Here is a 19,159-nt window from a genome sequence, read left to right as displayed (position 1 = left end):
ATCCACACTTCAAGGATATTATTTTCCAGTCACAGAGAAACGTGAGGGGAGCTCAACATACTGTGCTAGACTTGTCTGAAGAATGCAGCTTACCTTTCCAGTCAGCATCACAATATTCCAGTGTGATCAAACTACAGATCAATATTTAGCATTTAATCCTTATTGGAGTGAGAAAAAAAATCAAAACTATCTTATGTTTTAATGTGTGTCTCAGACTGGCAGAGCTGTGCTTGATGTGGCATCCTCCAAAACTTAGAAAGCACTGTTGTTGTAACAGGTTTAAGCTTTCCATTATCACAACAGCATCTGTTTGCTGCTGCAGACAGTTTTTAGAGAGGTGATTGAGGATGATCCACCATGGTGACTTATTTTGTCCAGGGCTTTGAGTGCTGCAAAAGTTTCAAAAAGTGGAAATCAAACATGAATGGGCAGCCAGAAAGGGGCCACACATCCCTGTCTTAATTCCTTCCTAAAGTTCCCACATGAACACCAGCTGCTGCTGTGATCCTTAGAAATGCACTTCTGAGGGTGATGAGGCATCATTTTTATATTCCCTGGACTACCTGGAAGCATTTTGTGAGCTAAATGGCCACAAGGTATGACCATCTCCTGTGAAGGTGCATGACAAGCCAGGTCACACCAGGGTTCCCACCACCACAAGCAATGCCTGATACTCTGAGCCAAGCACAGCTCTTACCAAAGTAATATTACACATTGAGTGATCAAGCACTATGCAAGCTATTAATAACTTTTAAACAGCCTGAGCAGCCTTCAGTGCGCACACAACTTGTGCCAGCTGTCATGAAAACTGCTTTAAATGAAAGAGGGTGTAGCTACTGTATGTGTGACTAATCTCTGCTAAACTGTATGGTAATACTTTCAGTCTTCAAACCAAACACATGCATCCACTTTCTCTCTTTAATCAGGAGAGAGGATCTCAGTTTCACACCAATTTTAGTACAAGAGACATGACTGTATGAAAGAAATGACAATTTTTAATTATGTTAAAAAGAAGCTGACAGGAAAGGTTCATCTAAATAATATTTTCTCATAATTTTGCATTTATGCTTAATGTTTGCTAGAAAATACATCTGGTAACTATTAAAGGCATGGATAAAAATGCTCAATTTTGTTCCGTTGACCAGGGTGGTACAGCTGTGACCAGACTTGCTCCAGAAGCAGCCCCATCATGGCATGGTGCTCCAGCCCAGCCTGGAACATCCACACTGGGTCTGTGTGAGCTTTTCACTGGTTTCTTGAAATTTCTTTGCAAAAATTACACTTACCTGGGCTGTGGGAGGGTCTGTGTTATGTTCTCCTTACCTTCTTGCTAGCCAGGGAAAGGCTTCCAAAAGTGGGGCTAAACTAAGGGGGAAGTGAGTGCTGTGGACTTCAATTCTTTGTAGCGAGTGTGTGGCATAGAAGTTCTTCAAAGCCCACATGAGGGGACTAAATGCTGACAGCTTACTGCAGGGTCAGGACTATTTCCTCCTGTAGCTTTCCTTCAATAGCAATTCTTACTTTGTTTTTGAAAAGTCCGGTTGCCTATTTTAAGGGGGTTGTTCTGGGATTTGGGTTCTGATTAGGCCCAAGAAGCCCAGAAGCCAAGTACCTTAAAAAATTTGAATCACACTGATATCAGTGTGTCTTTGCAGACATAAAACTAAACATGCTTTCACTGGATTCATCGGAAAATTACACTTTGCCACCAGTTCTGGAAGGACTGGAACCATTTCTGCTTAGAAGCCACCAGGCACTGTGTCTGCGTAAGACTGCACAAGTGTGGGAAAACGTTGCCTGCTGATCAACTGTTCTAGTGAAAACTTAGCATTTTGGATCAAAAATGGGTGATGGGAGATGGATTCTGTCACTTACTTCTGTTATCACTACAGTCTCCACCATCACACTTGCACTCTTTACACAGTTTTGTAAACACATGTAGATGATATTTATTATCTATCAGCAAACTCAGTTATCTTCCCTTGTCTGGTGACAATACAATGCTAAAAGTAAAATAAATGGCTGTTGGGGGTATTAAAATAGAAGCTACTAACAGTTTATGCTTTCTCTGCATGGTTTTACTTTTCTTTGAAGTTTTATGCCACTTCTGATGATGATGTCTTAAATTGTAACAATGATTCATAGTTTTTTTCTGCCATGGCAAAGTCCAAGATTTTCAGGACATCCAGCAAAGGAAGAATTTCAAACAATAACAAGGGTTTTTGTAGGTACCACTTCCTCATGTTTTCCAGTGGCACAGATTCAGGAGGTTCATTAACTACTAAATGTGAACATTTTAAGACTGTATGACTGAAGTGAAAATACTCAATGAGAATCACTGATACCTAAAGTCTCATTGCAACTTGCTAATGGAAAGTTAAAAACAGCACGGAAAATTACCTTTGGAGTCTAAAAAGGCACCTTAGCCTCCCACCCTGCTCTGTTGATTTGTATGAAATGTATCTGCTCAGAAAACATGTCCCAAAATGCCATGAGTATGAACAGATAATGTGTCTGTGATGCTTGGCTGGGCTGTGCTCCAACATCAGTGAGGCTTTATGAAAGAAGAGTTTGGGATCACTCAGTGGTCCCGTTGCTCTCCTGGACTGATGAACAACTGTTGACCAGCTTCTCTGCAAACACAGCCTTCTCTCCAGTTACCTTCTGAAAAAGTTATTGAATGTTTTCTGTTTCATGTCTTCAGTGTGGCTCCAGGCTGGTCCCAGTGAAAGGTGGATTTATGACAGGTGAGGGCAGAGTTGTGTCTAACAAAATTTAATAATTCCCTGCAATGGAGAGCCAGTGCACTGTGTAGCATGCATAAACCTGTACGTGTTGTGTATTCGTTTATTTCCATCCATTTACTTACCTGCACCGAAGAGACCTTTCCTATCCACCTTTTGAGGAATTTTATTTAATTCACTATCAACTGCTGAAAAGCACCAAAAAGAAAAACAAATGAATTCACTTACTTTTGTCTTTTCCAGCTTGTAAATGCACAGCAATGGCTAGGATAGGTGAAGTTTGCCTCAATCAAAGATCTAAATCTGCTTAAGTCAGGAAGCTTTTTTAAATTGTATGTAGACCTTGCTCTTAGCTTCTTAATGAGTTCTAATCCATGACTTGGCAGGAAACTGATTTTCGTGCTGGAAATATCCCTTTAAGAAAACATATGAAAATCTTGGTAAAAAGCAAATTTACTTCTGCTCAACAATGGATATGTGTTTTAGACCGTCCGACTCATTCTCAGAGTAGTGACTGGAAACAGATCAGCTGGAAATCTACACTGAAAAGATGATCCAGTGCTAAACTGGCTGTTCCTCCAGGAAACTGAGCTAATATCCATTGCAAACAACAATGTTAGTGTGTGAGAACAAAAGAAAAAAAAATCCCATAATATTCTGGATAAAAATTAGCAGGCATATAAACTATTACTGCCATATGATGCTGGGTTTTGTAAATGGCCATTAACTGCAGCAGTCATCCCAGAATACTGTTAAATGACAAAAAAAGGCTGATGAAATCACAATAGAAGTTTGCTATACGAACATCACATCATTGGAAGGCTGCTGTGGAAAAGGTAATAAACACAAAGAGAGAAGGTTACATGTGGGTACAGATGTGAGGACAGGTTGGGGATATCGGATTTTGTACTCATTAGGAAGAAAAACAGATTAAAGAGAGACAGGGGTGGCATTGTTCAGGCTGTTAGGAACAAAAAAATCCCAACAAAACCTTCTCGGTGGTTTAGAAAACAAATATAGCAGAGGCTGAAGCAAAGAAAGGGGCATGCCTGCAGGAGGTTGGGAGAGATGTGTTTATGTGGAAGGCAATTACTGTGGGACAGGCTATCAGAGGCAGCGATGGAATCAGCTGCCATGAGTGTACTAAGGAGAGCATTGGAGGGGCTTTTGAAAGGAATGAAGTTCTACAAACACTTAATCTTGACTTGTGCCATGCAAGTGAAGACAGGGAGGAAGGACCAAGGGTGCTCCATCTCTAGGCTAAGAGATCCATCTCCATAGCTCATCTGTAGCAGATGGGGCAAAACAACTCTACATTTCCCTTACTGGGGCACAAACCATGTCCCTCAGATCACGACAGCCTGAGATCAACTCCTTTCTCTGAAGAGCAAAGGTAAAAGTGGACTGCACAAAATAATCCTTCCTCCTTTAAGCCCTGTGCTCTCACAGCCTGAGACTGATCCAGGATGCAGTGTTTCCTGAGACTGCTCTACTCTTTATTCTCCAAGAAAAGAAAAGATTTCTCCTTAATCAAGGGATTGGACTGACAGTATTTGCAGTTTTCTCCATGTCCCCTTGAAGGTATAGTTTCCAATTCATCCTTGACAGCGTGATGTCAGGACAAGTTATTTGATCCCTATCACCCAACATGCACAAATTGTTTTTATTGTAGCATTAATACAGGAGAGTGGTGCCATGTGGGGGTGAGACCAGGTTTCAGCAGCATGTAATAAAGTTTAGACAGTTGCTGTGTGCCACACTCACATTTTCACCTCTGTTCTCTGGTCTAGAAAGCAAAATTAATACCAGGAAAGGGCTCTGCTTGAGCCCCAGTCAAGCCTAAGAAGTTCATAGGCAGAAGATAAAGCAATTTGTAAAATTGGTTAAGAGGATCTTTGTGTCCATGCTGTGTCCACAACTGAGGCTTTACATCCAGGCTCTGAAGGAATGTGCCACCTTCAACAACTGGACAGTGGGCTGTGGCAGTGGAGAAGCAAACACAAACTCCACTGCCCCAACTGGGGACAGTGACTTTTACTGGGAGACAGACTTGTGTACTCCAAGTGCTGTGAATTTCTGCAGGGCAGGCTGAGAGAAGTCACACCTCTCACAGAAGAGGTCCTGAGGTCCTGGGCCTGTTTCTACAGGAGCTAAACCCAGCAGCTGATGAGAAATTTTAGGCTATCGATTTCTAGCTTGGACGCTTGAAGAGGAAATTAGGTTGCAATGAGCAGCCTCAATTTTCACTTGTGCTGACTACTGCCCTCAGTGCTCTGCCTAATGAAGACTGTCACCCAGAGTATATGCTCATGAGTCAAAAACTAAACAGCAGGTTTCTGCTTAAATCCACAGGCAGCATCATTCATGGCATCATTAAGAGAATGTGTAACTTCATAGTTCTGAACTAGAGCACAGAAAATGTTTTCTTTGGCTTTTTAGCTAAAAATCATTACTGAGTCCAAACTGGTATTACACTGTGTGGAAATAAGCAATTATGACTATGAATAGCACTTAAAAATATCTAAAAGTTTACTGAATCTCTCATCATCTCCAAATAGATTCAAAGATATTAAATATTTTTTCCACAAATTTTTTTCTTATTTAAGAAACTTTTCATGCCAATTATCACACATAAACAGAATGGATTTAGGGAAATTGCTTTGCATACCCCTGTGGGATTTTTTTCAGTATGTCTGTGAGGGATAGCTATGGATACACCACTGACAAGCCCCAAAAAGCAAATACAGACATTGTGCAAGTGGTTTAATAAGTTGCTCCACTGAGCTACCACACACATACACCTCAGCCCAGAGGTTCTTTGGGATGCTGTGCTCTATTTAGAGGCTTGATAAATTAAATAAGCCCGATGAACAAGATTATAAAGTAGCAGTACAAAATCAAACCAGAAGGAATCAGCAATTGAAATATGTGTTCTTGTGTTGTCATTGCTTGGCTGTGAGTCATCAGCCTTGACAGCAGCTGGTGCAGGAACAGCAAAATGAATCTACCTTCTCTTCCAATCGCTTCCCTTTCCCACTGGGAGCCCCTGTTGGATTAGCAAAAGTACTGACCAGCTGATGAAGTCTGAAAGGCACCTACAGAAATGGCAAAAAATAGCTCCTGGAGCAGAAATCAGTGCAGGGTAGGTGGATTGGGAAGAACAATTTTTTTTGTGCTTGTATCTAAACTGATCTCTGGCTGCACTTCAGGGACTCAGTTGTTGAGCTGGGGATCTACTGGAGCTCTCCTGCAGCCTCCATAGGTGGGATTACCAAGGAAGACAAATTGCAGGGGTGGGATGGGCCACAGCCATACCTCGCCCTGCATTGAGTCAGGACACAGTCACAGAACTGCGGACACCAGCAAAGGCTGGTGCAAGCCACTACAGCTCTGAGAGGAGCAGCAGACAATTAAATGAAACAGCGCAGCTGAAAATTGAAGCTATGAAACTCCCAAGTTGGAAAGAGAGTGTATATCTGTATAGAAGGAATATGTATAGCTCTGGGATTTATTAGCTATTTCATTTACTGGCCTACTGTCAATGCTGAAATCCTTTAACTCAAAATTTGATGTCTTTCCCAAAGAGAGATTCTAATTCAGCCAAGAGCTGTAAGTCTGAGAGAGGAATTTATTTGTGAAGTTCTGTAGCCTGTACAAGGCCTATGATTGGTGCAATTAGTGTTTGTCTTTCTTTCACATTACTTTAATATGATGAATTATAAAATAGAAGTTGGCATTAATTTATTCTGTAACACTGGTTCAGGAAGATCAGGAGTTAAATCACCTTGATGTTCATTCTGTTAAAACACTGCAATCTGCAACATGGATTTGATTGCAGCAACAGCAAAAGTATGATTTGTCCCAGCAAAGATATGATTATGGGTCAATCATTTCCACAAGTGAAAGCACATCCCTGGTGTACACTACAGTGATGGATGAGTAAGAAGGCTCTTCTTTCATGATCTCATCCAGGATAAAAAGGTAATTTCGCATCCACGGAATAGTGGATGTATTGGTAATGGAACAGAAAACTTTTTACACAAATAACTCAGTGTTAGAAATTGAACTATCAAATGAATCTCAACTACAGGCAAATCAATTTGATAAACCACCAGAATGTGATTGTATCAAGTATAGCTTGCAAAGAAAATGCATTTACTTTTCACTACAGGAAACAATGATTTCCCAAAGTAACACCTATGATATTACTGATGAAAAGATGCTCCAGTGTCAGTCTTTTCCAAAAAAAAAGATGCTTTGAAGAAACAATGGAAGTGGAGCAGAATGCAGTAAACCCAGCTCTTTATATCATAGGTGCACTGACCATCACACAGTAGAAAATAAGGCCTTCAGAAGAGCTCTGGACTCAACTCAAGGTTAATCAGACATTTTTTCTCCCTCTTTTCAGATTTGTAACCACTCTAGCACCTGTGTGAAATCTTCCAACAGATTCAATGACCCCTCTCACTCGTTCAGGGTGACTTTTAGTCCTCTCTGGACAGCCAGGGTAGATGCGAAGAGAGAAAGGTTCCAATGAATCAGTGAGACAGAGAAGGAATCCCACATTTCTCTTGCAGCCCTTACATGTGGTGGCTTGTGCTCAGAAACACAGGCAGCTGTGCAAACTCATATAATTTTAGACCCTATGGCAAACTGTGGCTTGAGGTAATGGTGGCTGAGATCCATGAACATCCTTCTGCTAAATTTTCTACTGCTGGGTTCTTGTTCACCAGCTCATCACCCACCAAGGACATCCTGCTGGAAATGTGTGGGATGCATTTCATACCTATCCCAATCCCCATCCCCATAGGATAGGAATTTTGCTTCAGAATTAAGCTGCACAGATGCAGGGGCAGATCTTCAGTGGCAAGTAATTCAGATTTCAGCACTAAGAACCACTCACTCAGTTGATTGTGCTCAAACAGGAAATCAAAAGCATTTTTTTCTAGAGGAAAAAACAAAGCAGAACAACTCCTCTCACAGTTTATTAAAATGTGGAGAGGCACCTGGATCTAAATCTCTCCTGGATCTAATACTCCCAAAATTTTGAGGACAAAGTGAAAATAAAATTTTAGACTGAAATTTCAGTTATGGCTTCCTTTTTTTTTTATTCAGAACTAGACCTCTGGTCTTGAACTCCAAGGTCTGCAAGATGTTGAAATACAGACTGGCATTCATATGTTCTTCTCTGACCTTTTTAAAGGAGTCAATAATGAGAAAAATGTTACCCAAATACTACTTACAAAACAATGGGTCCATTGGCTCCCTGGAAGACCTCATTTGGTAATTTTTCTAGGTTGTGATTATCACTTAGATTTCTGAAAAACACAATATTTTATGCTGAAACTATCTTGAGACTAAAAAGAAAAAAAATCTTGCAGAAGTTACTATCTTCATTTTTCAGAATTGCAAACAACAGAAATAGTTACAGCTCATCCAGGTATGTTCCATTAAATGCATGATTCTCAATGTCTTGAATTCCATTTTTATTGAGCCATCTGCAACAGAGAAATGGAAAAAAGAGTTGTGTTCTTATTTATGCTTCATGACAGAAATGTATGCAATTCAAAATAGAGAATCTCAAACAAATAACATTATTAAATGGACATTGAAACGGTGAAATTTCTAAAAATCCTAGCCTGTAAGATCCCTGTAAGTAGTTGGAGGAAGGCTTTGGATGCGGGCAGACATGAATAGGGTGGATGAGTGTGTCTTGGATTTTGTAACCCAAAAAATGTTATTCTATTCCATCTATTGAAACCGAGTAGGTCAGTGTTACTTATTAGATGGAGCAGTGTCGCTTATCTCTCTTCATTGTTCCACTACTCCCATGGGGATATCTTCTGCTAATGGACCATTAAAGCTCACCAGTGACATGACACATTATGTCATACCGTTGTAAGATGCTCTACTCAGGGAGGAGGAGCCACACCATCTTCACTTAGATGAAAAGGAGCCACAAGTGTCACCAGTCATCCAGTTTCCCACTGGATTCCTGGAGGAAGACTGGACCCACCTCACCGTTACTGGACCTTTTTTTCTTTTTTTGACAGAGCATCTCTACTCCAACAGAACCACATCTGCCACTCCAGGAGGACTTACTCTGGACTGCTTCCAACAGCCTGACCAACACCGCGTTAGGCTGTATTTCTGACTCTGTCAGGGTTTTCTAGGATTTCTTGTTTGCTTGTTTGCTTGCTTATTCTTCTGTACTACAACATTTGTATTTTTATATCCCTAGTGAAGAACTGCTATAGCTATTCCCAAACTCTTTGCCTGGCAGCCTTTTAATTGCACATAATTTGGAAAATTAATTAATTTCCAATAATTTGGAAAAGGGGGAGAGGGGCTTACATTCCAAGGGAGACTCCAATCTTCCCTGGCAGATACCTGTCTATCAAAACCAAGACAGAGTGCTACCATCAGAGATGGCAGCTGGAGTAAGTTCCTGAAGTAAGGGCAGAGCTGTTGAAGATGCTGGCGCTGCTCATGGCTCCACTGGGAAGGCAGCAGAGGAGCCAGGGAGACCAGGGTCTTTCCTGTTGGTACAGTCAGTGCCACTTAGTTTTACTCTTAGCAAGATGCTTTTGAAACGCTGGACTACGGCTTTGTCTTTGCCAGTTATAAGGGAAAAAAGCCTGCTGTGGGCCATGGGCTTACATCCACAGTCAAGCAGGTGGAGGAGGGGGGAGCCAAACTCCCCAGAAAGCAGGTGATTCCTCCTACATTGCTGCCTTGACAAATTACACTCCCTTTCTGCTCTGCTGCCCAGTCCTACCTCCCCATGCTCCTTTCCTCAGAAGGAGACACAGGTAGTGAACCTGGCAATTGAAGCTCCTGGGGCTCTCTGCCAAGTTTTTACTCTGGTGCATTGCCTAATTAACGTTTAGCGACCTTCCCTCTGTCCCTTTGTGGTCCTAAAAATTTACATTTAGGTCAGTTATATTTATCATCTTTATGGTGCAATCTTTCATCTCGCCTTAAACGTCACTTTGAAGCTCACGCCCTCTCCAACAGGCAGTGACAGGTCTGATTGATGGCAAAAATGGCCTGATTTAATTAAACTGTCAGCAAACCTGGACTCTTTTCTAATTCACTTTGAAAGCTGAGCATGCAAGTGACCCACTTATCTGAGGTCTGAGGTGGTGAGCTAAGGTCAGCACGGAAATCAGTCATGAGTCTGGCTGAAAGGATTGCTCTTTTGACCATGACAGGCAGATGCACATAGCTCTGTGTCTGTAATGTCTGTCAGGATGGATCAGGAGAACTGTCACCGTCCCCTTCACTTGCCAACACTATTAGACATGAGTGAGCAGGCAAGGAGGAGAGACAGGTCCCTGCTTACAGCATTTGAAACATTTATTATATTACATTGATCTTATAAATTTGTAGCTGCCAGGCTGATAGATATGTTTTTAATCACACTATTAGCACTTACTGCATTCTCTCACTGAACATGATGTTAATGCAGTGAGATACTAAGGCTGTAAAACAGAGTCACTGTAGCCACACAGTGTGGACTATACACTCCTGTCACCTGGCTAATAGCATCTGAGTAGTAAAAAGAGCAAAAAAATTACCCAAATCCCAAGACCTCATTATAGTACACATAGATAAATTCCTGTTGAGGCAAATTCTCCCCTCACTTCAACCAGTACCCTTACTGACTCCACTAACTCTTACTTTAGCAAGGTGACAGTGGAGACGGAGATCCAGAGCTTGGGCATGGTGGCTTTTTCTTATCATTTCATTGCTAGAGCAGATTTTTAAAACTCAAAAATTCCCCCAGTGCAAGAAGTCACTGCCCCTAAGGTACCATTTACACCCTATTTTGAGACTGGAAAGATCTATCTTAGAGCCTGAGTGGCACACGGACCTGGTAGCAAGGTGAATTTCTTCCATAAATTTCTAGCACTGCATTACCAAATGTCTCCTCAGTTCCCACCTGTGCTGATTCTATGCATAGCATAGGAGCAGATGCAATCCAAATTACTGGTGGAAATTTGCTTGGAGCCTGCCACAGCTAAGCCTATTAAAATGGTTTCTCCCTAGAATGTGGGGGTTCAGTGGGTCCTGGGTGATTTTAATCATCTTGATATGCCTGCTTCCTCTAAATAATATTGCCATAACCATAACTTTCTGTTGAGTTACTGTGACTTCAGTTTTGTACAGAAAAATGGCAAATTTGTGCTTTAAGTGAACTAAGTTCACCATAGCACAAGGAAAGCCTAATCAGGGACTCTCACATGTGGGGCCTCTGTCCTGAATTGCTCTGGGGAGAGCTAGAGCAAAGTCAGGACATTGTCTTGACCAGTCAGGTGCTGGAGGCCAGGTCAGCTCACACAGCTCCTGCTGCTCCTGCGCACACTGGTGGGTGTGGGGAGCCTGTGACAATAGGGAACTGCAGGAGGAAGGGCAAAGCAGCTCAAAGTGGACATAATCCCCCCACCAGGACAATTTTGCTAGCAAACCAGCAGCCTGAAGTCCCTAGGTAGGTATCCTTCAATACCCAGGCAATAATCATACCACAGAATGAGAGACAGTTTTGGGCTGGTGTAGCACTGGTTCATGCCTGAGATGTTTTGGTTTTCTGAAATTCTTTTCCCAGGGAATTTTCTGTAAACAAGAGACATGTTTTTGTAACTGTAACTTTGTTTACATTCTTTTCCCTAGGAGGGACTTCTTCTTGATGTCCCTCTGGTTTGACCAATGTGATTGAAGAGGTTTGTCTTTGTTTCACCAATCGAATTGGTCTGTATGGAATACTATAAAAGGGAGACACATCCCAAAAATAAAGGAGTAATTTTCAGCCTTCTGAAATCAGAGTCTGTGTCATTGTGGTGTACAACAGAGTCAGGCTGGAAGGGACCTTAAAGATCACCCGGTTCCAAAGCCCCTGCCATGGATAGCAACACCTTCCTCTAGACCAGCTTCCACAAAGCCCCCTCCAATCTGGCCTTTTGCGCTTCCAGGGGTGGGGCATTCACAACTTCTCTGGAAAACTGTCCCACTGCCTCACTCCCTCACTGTAAATAATTTCTTCCTGATATAAGCAATGAAACATTTGGGGGGGAGAGGGGGAAGCCAACTTCAAGCTGCTCAAGTGGCACAGAGAGGTCAAAACACAGCAAAACACTGGCATATTTATCTCATCCTTCGGTGGTATCATAAAAATAAACATAGTATTTGTTGTGTGGTGTTTTGGAAATATATGCTCGAGAAAAATCTGTGTGTATGCATGTGTGTGTGTGTGTGTGTTTAAAACTTCAGAACTTGAAGTAGAGAGAGGTTGTGCATAACTGATAGGGAAAAGGGAACAATAAAGCTAAATGGCTTGTTCTTGCACTCTCTTAATTATTGACAGTCTGACCTTGTTCCCCCCAGAATCAACGTGAGCTCAATCAGTCAATTCAAACCTTGCTTTTCTCTCTCAGTGTGCCAGGTCAACCACACAAACATGATGGGAATTTTTTCCTGTCTGGCCACTGGCTAAGTGAAAGGAAGGCAGCTTGTTAGTAAGCAAACAGTATGTTTTGATATACAGAGAGAAAGGATCAAAGAAGCCAGCTAGTTCATTAAAATACATGACTGTTCAAATCAAATGTAGAGTCATGTAACCTTGCAGCTCCAAACTGCATTGTGAACCTGCCCGTACCAATGCATTACCTTTGTGTACAAATAAACCACATTTCCACAACATCTCCATACATTCTGCCCAAGTAATAAACATCTTTGAGTGATGTGTCTGACTGTAAATATTTATGAGTCGTGCCATCCGTTTGAACACAATTTGTATCACAGGGAACTGTAGCTGTAGGTTTTTAGCCTTGGCATTGGTTATTACTGAATTCGCTCTCTGATGTGCTTCTAAAATAAAGAGCAGGACAAGAACACAGCAAAAAACCCCAAAAGCATTCATTTGTTTCATGGCAGGGAAACAGAATACAGAGATCTCAGGGGCAAGGAGAAATGTAAAATCTCAAATTGAATTTGGAAGTGTATGAAAAAGTGCCCAACTCCTGGTATCCTCGACCCTGTTCTGGAAAAGAAATGAGCTAACAAGGAGAATAATGAATTTGCTATGTCTACTCACAGAATCACACTTTCAGAACTCAGGCCCATGAATGAATTTCTTTCAATTGTACGTATATTGATATTGTCTTGAATATCTCTGAAAAATAAAATACAATAGAAACGACACCTTTTTGTACTTCTGTGAGCCTTTTAGTACAATATGCTGCTTCAAACACAGTCACAGTATTTTTCCCTTATATTCAGTCTGAGGAAGTACTATAAGACAGAGGGTAATAACCAAAGTTTCCAAGACATTTTTTTTCCCCAGAGCACAAACCTTCCTGATAAAAAAGGCTGGAGCAAAACACCCCCATACTTTCCTCCCAAATAGGCTGAAGACATTAAAATGCATAAAAGCTCAGGTGTATAACCCTGAGGTGGATGAAATAGCTCCTCCAGCAAATATACTCCTCAGAAAATGCAATTGGAGGGGCTGTGAGGCCACCCCTTCACCCAGCCTCCCAACCAGAAGGAGGAAAGCCATTAGCCGTTTGGGCCTGATTCAGCAGGGTACCTACCAGCCCATGAATCATTCCCCAGCTGATGTCAACAGGGTTGCTTATAGGCTTTTTATGTGCTTAAGAACTTAAATGCAGGACCCCTGTCAGTGCAGCTTATTGAATGTACAAGTAGGAATTTCCGTCTTTCCTCAGTTGTGACAGATAGAAAAAAAAATAAAGAAATGTTCTGTTGCTGGCCCAATATAGGCCTCAAAGAAGTTAAATAGTGTTACTTATAATTTAGACTGGGGATGTGGCTGCTTCCATGCTGTTTCTGTTGGAAAGCATGGAACAAAATTAATTCTCTGCAAAGCTTGAAATTAAGGGTGGTTCCAAAATTATCTCATGCTGACAGCTCCATACAGCCACAACTCTGCACTGAGTGATGCTCACACGAAGGCTTCATTCAGCAAGCTGAGGGCAGCAGAGGCAGGAACAGGGGGGGAACACAGCACCCATGCAAGCGAACTGTATTCCTCTACTAAAGATCTGCCCTTTATAAGTTTCAAGACCTGTCTTTGGGACTTAAATATTGTCACAACTGAAGCCAAATGGAATTTTCTTATTGACCTCAGGGGGACTAAGGTTTGAACCGAGGTCTAATTTGGGACTCAATCAGTATCAAGGTCTATTTATTCTTACAGGGAAGTGAGGAGTTGCACCTAAAATATTAAAAGCTCTTGCTGGTACAGGACACAGTAACTCCTGTCTAGTTAAGACTGATGATAAACACAAAGATGTACAGGTGAAAATCTCTGTAGTGCCATAGCTGTTGTATTACCTTGATGGTTTCGAGGAGCAATGAACTGAAGTTCTCAGAATTACATATGTCAAATGTATTCCTGAAATGGATTTCTTATATGTCTGTATACTATATTCAGGCATCCCCCTCTCTGTTTTATATGGATTTTTATTGATATTAATGACTAATAATAAGATAGCCATTAATAATTGCATGATTAATATTTCTGCAGTTTGAAATCTTCTAATCAAAGTTCTGAAGATGCAGAACTTTGTGTGTGAATTAACAATAAATCTTGTCCAAAAGAATGCTTTCAATTATACTAAGAACTGATTGAGAAATGTATGTCAAAATATTTTTCAGTCAAAAAGAAACCAAGTTTTTCTGATATGCATTTTTTCTACAGAAGAAGAAGTGCTTTAGGAAATGACAGCCTGTTTTCACACAAAATTTTGCACAAGTTTTCATTCACTGGGCAGTTTTACTGCCAGGGGAAAGCAGAAAAGGGTATGGTAGATAATTCCCTGAGGTGGTGGTTGTTTTTTTTATTTTTTTTTTTGTTATTTTTGTTATTTTTGTTATTTTTGTTATTTTTGTTATTTTTCTTTTCTCAGTGATGTGGCCAGTTCTGATGGAACTTAGCTCTGAGATCTGTGACTCTTCCCATGCAGGTCAGAAAATTTTCACCAGGTGGCAACAAATTTCCACTGCCACCATCCTGGTTTGGATTTCAGCTTCTGAAAGAGGAGTCAAAGGCTGTTATCTGTCCCCTGGGCCACCCAGACACGTGCTCACACTGCAGTTAGAATGTTCTGTAAAGTACTAGTTTCAAGACTTTGTAGAAGGGAGACCTGGAGAGAACTGAGACCTTCTGAGCCACATTATCATCAAGGCCTGCAAAATTACGATCAACATGCCACTGTGGAGCTAGTAAATGAACACATGGGGGGAATAATGTCTTGAAAGGCTTTGCTGGAGCAGAAGAACACTCAAAGGCAGCTTTCAAAAAGTGAAAAGCAATAGTTCAAACTTACAGCAAAACTTTCTGGAAAGAGTGAACCTTGTGGACAGCAGGTAAAAACCGAAGGCCAGTGTTTGATATTAACCTAAGAGGAAGAGAAGATGAAGGTTATTCAGTCTGCCTCTGGAAAGAAGGCAGCAATTAATGAAGAAGAAAGAACATTTGGCTTAAAATGGTTTTCACAAAAGGCAGAGTTTAGCCACAAAAGTGGAGTTTCCCAGTAGGAAACTTGACATTGTAATTCAAAAAGATTTTTGTCCAAAGTACAAGCTGAATTCTGCCCCACAGAGGTAAAGGGAGAAACCCTACCTTGGACGATAACACAGTCCCTCCTGATGATCTCAGTAAATTGTTAATATTAATTTCCCAACAATATTCTAAGAAATCAACTGCACTGACACTGGATAATTATTTTCATAGTAGCTGTTTTAAAACAAAAGTATCAACCCACCACAACCTTCTACTAAAATAGAGGACAAATTAATTCCAGGAGAAATTAATTGATGGAATTAGGAAAGAATTAGGACATTTTACTCCCCAGCACCTTTAATAGTGAGGAGCCAAAACCGTGGGAACATTTCAGCAGTTTGTGCAGCTCAAAATGGGCCCAAGCCTCTGTCCTTCAATACCTCCATCCTCCCTCCCACTGCACTGACCATCACTGACCTCTGCACTCTGGTTCCTGTCCATGAAACAGCACCCCAGAACTGCTGACTCTGAAGGACAGCCCTGAGCTCACAGCCAGTGAGGTCACAGGTATCCACAGAGATGGACCACATGTAATTTAGTCAACTTTTGTAATCCAGAGCAGTAGCAAGGACAAGGAAACATGATGCTGCCGTGCATCAGGAAATGACTGGTGGCTGCTGATGGTTGGAATGAGGGCTGAGTGCTGGAGGGAGGAGGTGGACTAGACTGGCCTCTGAACATCTGGGAGCTTTTTCCAGACACCAAAAAGTCTCATGATTACCCCGCCAAACAAAGAGAAATTTTGGATTCTTGAAAGCTTGATTACATCTTTGTGTTTTTAATACTTGAGATGGTAGAGAAGATAAACTTTCACTAAGAATACTGGTTTCTTAAGGAACATAGGATATGTAAGGATTTTTTTTATCCTAGCACTTAGAATAATATTCTTTTATTATTAGATGTGACTTCTTTTTTCCTTTTTTTTTTAATTTATTTTTTTTTTTTTATTTTTTTTAACAGAATCATTCCTGAATAGCTGAATTGTGATCAAAGGACTGGTTGAGACTGGAAAATGGAGACATTGTTCATATGATTCTTTTAAATGAACCTAGATTATTTCAGGAGAGTTGCAGTCTTTCAGGTTTCATAATTTGAGTTGAAACTGAACACCTCCGTGCGACAACCAAATCCTGCATTTGGGAACTCAGGGTGACACATAAGTCCATTAAAAAGTCATTCACTTGCATAAGTACTGCTCTGAGTTCCCTGATGTGGTATCTGGGTATCCTCAGATGCTGAAAAGCCAACTTTGATCTGTCTCATCTTGTAATAGAAAGCAATACTTCATATGCATGGAAAAATTAAAGTAGTATTAGTGAATATTCAAGAAGCCAATTTGGGAAAGTTGCTGAAATGTCAAGACTGCTTCATCTCAGGATTCAGAGTGGTCTGGCATTCCATTAACTTAAAAATAACAGCTGTCACATGTGACCAAGAAAGCTCCACAAAAATGCCTTTGAAAAACTATTACATATAGTTAAATAGAAAGCATGATTAATGAAGCAGGTCGATTACACAAGGCCCTTGTTACTTAAAATATTTCTGTACTTAAACTTCGTAAAAGGACTTCGTCAAAAAAAATCAGAAGCAAAAGGAGAAGAACCTGTAACTCCCCCTTACAATATTTTAAAATACACTCTCTAAATTACTGGAGATATAGAGGGTATTAGTAGAAAGCTTCCTTTAATTTTAAATGAGTCATATGCTAAAAATTCATGCAATCCTCTTTTACAAGCCCCTTTTAAACACAAATTATGGCATACATTTCCCTTAGTAGGAAAGTGAAGGAGGAGACTGCTGCCAAATAGTGCACAGCTACTGCAGGACAGAGAAGATATAAGAAGCTTTTCTTTCTACAGTCTTTTCCCAAGAAAATCTCAGTCCTCATGGTGCAGCAATGAAAGGTGACAGGACTCTAACATCTGCTATTCAAACACTGCTCCCAAGGGCAATTTAATCCCAGCATATCAAAATTCCACATTGGTTATCAGAGCTTTCATCATACACGTGAAAAAAAACCATCCCCAATGCCTTCGGTTAGTTCTGATCTTTCCAGTAATTCCAAAGTGTTCAGGGCTCAATTTTCACTGGTGTCAACTGAGCAGCATGAGATGAAGAGGAAAGCATCTTTGACAAATCATTACATATTGAAGTAAATCTACAGGTGGCACAAGGCACTGATTGCACAGAGGCACAGAATAGTGATTAGGAGCAGGAGAGGATGTTCCTTTAATTAAATGCAGAAAAAGAACTGAAAAAACATTTAGCTAGACTGCAGCCCAGATCTTCCCTCTCTTTTTATTCTACCAGCAAACCTCCAGAGGCCTTTAAGTGGATAATCTTTTTAGAATGTGGATAATCCAATTTACTGAATATCTTTCCTGCAGGACAGCTTTGTCAATATATTTACCATACAATGTATACATCCTTAGTAGCCTCACTTTAAACAAGTGTCCTCTTTAATCTCTGTTATAACTGACTCTCTCCTTGCCATGCATAAACAGCTTGGTGAGAACCTTTTATTTTCAGATGGCTGATGGCTGCTTTCCAAGGTATTAATTGTCTTTCTGAAAAGGCTTACTGGAGTCAGCACTTAAGGAAACACAGCACCACAACCAGCAGAGGAAAAAAAAAATATTTCAGAAACTAATTCCTGGAAGATTCTGGCTGCTTATCTCCAGATATAGCAACACGTCTGCTCTTTTTTGTGCCAAATTGTAGGAGCTATTCTGACAAATTTGGGAACGCAGTTTACCTCATCAGTTTACTGGGGGTATTTGCTAAATTGCAAACTCAAGGTAGGCAGAGATAAACAAAACTTCACTCAGGAAGCATTATCTTTGTGTCCCTTAATCACCCTGGTTACTTGATGGTGCGTGTCAGCCTGATTCCAGTGAGATGCTCCTCTGATTCATGTATCCCAGGCTTCTTAAATCTGCAGCCCCCAGTCCTGGGGAAAGGTCTTTAACTGTGAGGCTGCTATGCCAAAGGAAGGAGTGGAGCATCACTTCTTTTTATTGAAGAGTCAACTCCAAGAAAAGGGTAAGTAATTCTGTGGAATTTGCCGCACCTGCAGCAAATGCAGATCTGTGTATAGGAAGCACCAGGCAGGTACAAAAACGTGCAAGACTTTGCAGTTGGGCTCTGCTCCTTCTGCAGGCAAAACCCATGGTTTTGGGACCTACATTTCCCCTCCTCTCCAACAATTCAGCTGTATGCTCTCAAAATTAACCTGAAAGGAGTGTTACATTCAAGTCTTTGTATTGTAAGCTGAGATTGCTAAATACAGGACATCGACACCCCTCAAAAATTAATCAAAGGACATAGATTACATATGAGAACTAATTTTGGAAAGAAAATTAATTTGAAAAGCCATCACTACATTATTAAAGAGACTATGCCACAGGTCTCCCTAATGAGAGCCAGATAAATAATCTTGTACCCATGAAAAGGTCAGCCAGTTACCATTTTGAAGCAGTCCGTCTCTCCGGCTTATACCCAAGAAGACCAATTAACAATTCTCTTCTCTGCTTCTAAAAGACTGGTGAGAAAGTTAAGGTTGCCTGTTTCTGGAAGGTTTAGGCTATTCTGTGTTTTTTCAGCATTTTCATCTCCTTTGTGTTTTGGCCATACTGGTAATGATGATGCAGGAGACAGAGAGTGGGCTGAGGAGGAAATGTGTTTGTCTCCAAGTTGACAGAGATAAAAGCATATTCATATTCAACAGCTGGTGGCCATAATGAGCCCATGAAGCTGATGAGGGGACTGACAAGGCTAGCTACAGCTTCTTGCCTGCCTATAAACATGACCTAGTGGCTATACAACTATT

The 19,159-nt window shown here is 40.9% G+C and overlaps 1 protein-coding gene across 5 annotated transcripts in view; it reads right to left on the bottom strand.

The window, feature by feature from the left end:
• FSHR (follicle stimulating hormone receptor) overlaps nucleotides 1-19,159 on the bottom strand; it is a 104,128-nt gene that overhangs the window by 6,806 nt on the left and 78,163 nt on the right. For all 5 annotated transcript variants that reach the window (XM_066178087.1, XM_066178085.1, XM_066178084.1 and 2 more), the window contains 5 exons: nucleotides 15,095-15,166; nucleotides 12,838-12,915; nucleotides 8,174-8,242; nucleotides 7,988-8,062; nucleotides 2,973-3,158 (listed from right to left, as the gene is read on the bottom strand). In XM_066178087.1, the coding sequence (XP_066034184.1) occupies nucleotides 2,973-3,158; nucleotides 7,988-8,062; nucleotides 8,174-8,242; nucleotides 12,838-12,915; nucleotides 15,095-15,166 (480 nt within the window). The remainder of the gene's footprint in view (nucleotides 1-2,972; nucleotides 3,159-7,987; nucleotides 8,063-8,173; nucleotides 8,243-12,837; nucleotides 12,916-15,094; nucleotides 15,167-19,159) is intronic.

This window comes from Chamaea fasciata, unplaced genomic scaffold (assembly GCF_029207755.1).
Source record: "Chamaea fasciata isolate MVZ Bird 193981 ecotype frontalis unplaced genomic scaffold, bChaFas1.0.hap1 SCAF_3, whole genome shotgun sequence".
NCBI classification, from domain to species: Eukaryota; Metazoa; Chordata; class Aves; order Passeriformes; family Sylviidae; genus Chamaea; species Chamaea fasciata.
This window is presented reverse-complemented; position numbering and strand designations above follow the sequence as displayed.